Source organism: Plectropomus leopardus, unplaced genomic scaffold, assembly GCF_008729295.1.
Source record: "Plectropomus leopardus isolate mb unplaced genomic scaffold, YSFRI_Pleo_2.0 unplaced_scaffold10536, whole genome shotgun sequence".
Taxonomy (NCBI): domain Eukaryota; kingdom Metazoa; phylum Chordata; class Actinopteri; order Perciformes; family Serranidae; genus Plectropomus; species Plectropomus leopardus.
In genome coordinates this window covers 1-1,300 of record NW_024611103.1, presented here as the reverse complement: position 1 = coordinate 1,300, position 1,300 = coordinate 1, and the positions used below count along the sequence as shown (strand labels likewise).

The following is a 1,300-nucleotide window of genomic DNA, read 5'->3' as shown; positions in this document are numbered from 1 at the left end:
GTGTGTGTCTGTGTTTGTGTGTGTGTGTGTGTGTGTGCGTGTGTGTGCATGCATGTGTCTGTGTGTGTGCGTGTGTGCGTGTGTGTGTGTGTGTGCGTGCGTGCGTGTGTGTGCACGCGTGTGTCTGTGTGTGTGTGTGTGTGTGCGTGCGTGCGTGCGTGTGTGCACGCGTGTGTCTGTGTGTGTGTGTGCGTGCGTGCGTGTGTGTGCACGCGTGTGTCTGTATGTGTGTGTGTGTGTGTGTGTGTGCGCGTGCGTGCAGGCGATCCAGAGTCCGGGTGTGGAGGGCGTGCAGGAGAAGGCGTGGTCAGCTGTGGTTCCTCTGGTCGGGAAACTGAAAACCTTCTACGAGTTCTCGCAGAAACTTGGTAAGAACCCGAAAACAACATTTCACTCTGAAGAAACGTCAGAGAAGAAACTGTCAGAAACAACCACGGTCCCGAAAAGCCCGCGGGTCCGCGTCAGATTCAGACTGATGACATCATTTTGCTGATTTCGGACGTCCGGATGTAACGTTTCGGCCATTTGCAGAAACGTAGAACGACGTTTATTCTGCCGTTCGTTTCGCGCTCAAGACGAGTTCGTTTTAGTTTAATTTAGTTTTGAGTTTAATTTTAGGGAAAGAAATTAGAGACAGAAATCTGACCGCAGGACTGGGGACTAACCTGTCCTCCCCCTGTCCTCCCCCTGTCCTCACCTTGTCCTCCCCCTCTCCTCACCTTGTCCTCCTCCTTGTCCTCCTCCCTGTCCTCTCCCCTGTCAGAGTCCAGTCTGCGGTGTCTCCTGGACGTCCTCACCTGCTCCGGTTCGACTCCGACTCAGCAGCTGGAGCAGAAACAGGCTCTCGCTCGCCAGTTCGCCCACATCCTGCACTTCACGCTGCGCTTCGACGAGCTCAAGGTCTGCCCACCTCCTCCTCCTCCTCCTGCTACACCTCCTCTACAACTGTTCTCCTCCTCCACACTTCTCCTCTGCACCTCCTGAACCTCCTCTACACCTCTGTTCCTCCTGCACCTCCTGCACCTGCTCATCACCTCCTCAACCACCTCTACACCTCCTGCACCTCCTGCACCTCCCCTACACCTCTGTTTCTCCTGCATCTCCTGCACCTCCTGAACCACCTCTGCACCTCCTGCACCTCCTCTGCACCTCCTGCACCTCCCCTACACCTCTGTTTCTCCTGCACTTAGACCCATAAATCAAGTAAGAAAATCTGTTTATTTTGTATGGAAGGAAAATAAATGAAGTAAATTTAATTTAAGAAAATAAATTCAGTTTTGCTAATCTGCTTTTTTTCTTT

The 1,300-nt window shown here is 52.8% G+C and overlaps 1 protein-coding gene across 1 annotated transcript; it reads left to right on the top strand.

The window, feature by feature from the left end:
* Positions 1 to 262: 262 nt before the first annotated feature.
* On the top strand, positions 263 to 984 carry LOC121963237 (CYFIP-related Rac1 interactor B-like; the record flags this gene model as incomplete). Its single annotated transcript, XM_042513553.1, has 2 exons — positions 263 to 368; positions 764 to 984. Coding segments are annotated over 2 exons (327 nt in total), but the record flags the coding sequence as incomplete, so codon positions are not given.
* Positions 985 to 1,300: the final 316 nt, after the last annotated feature.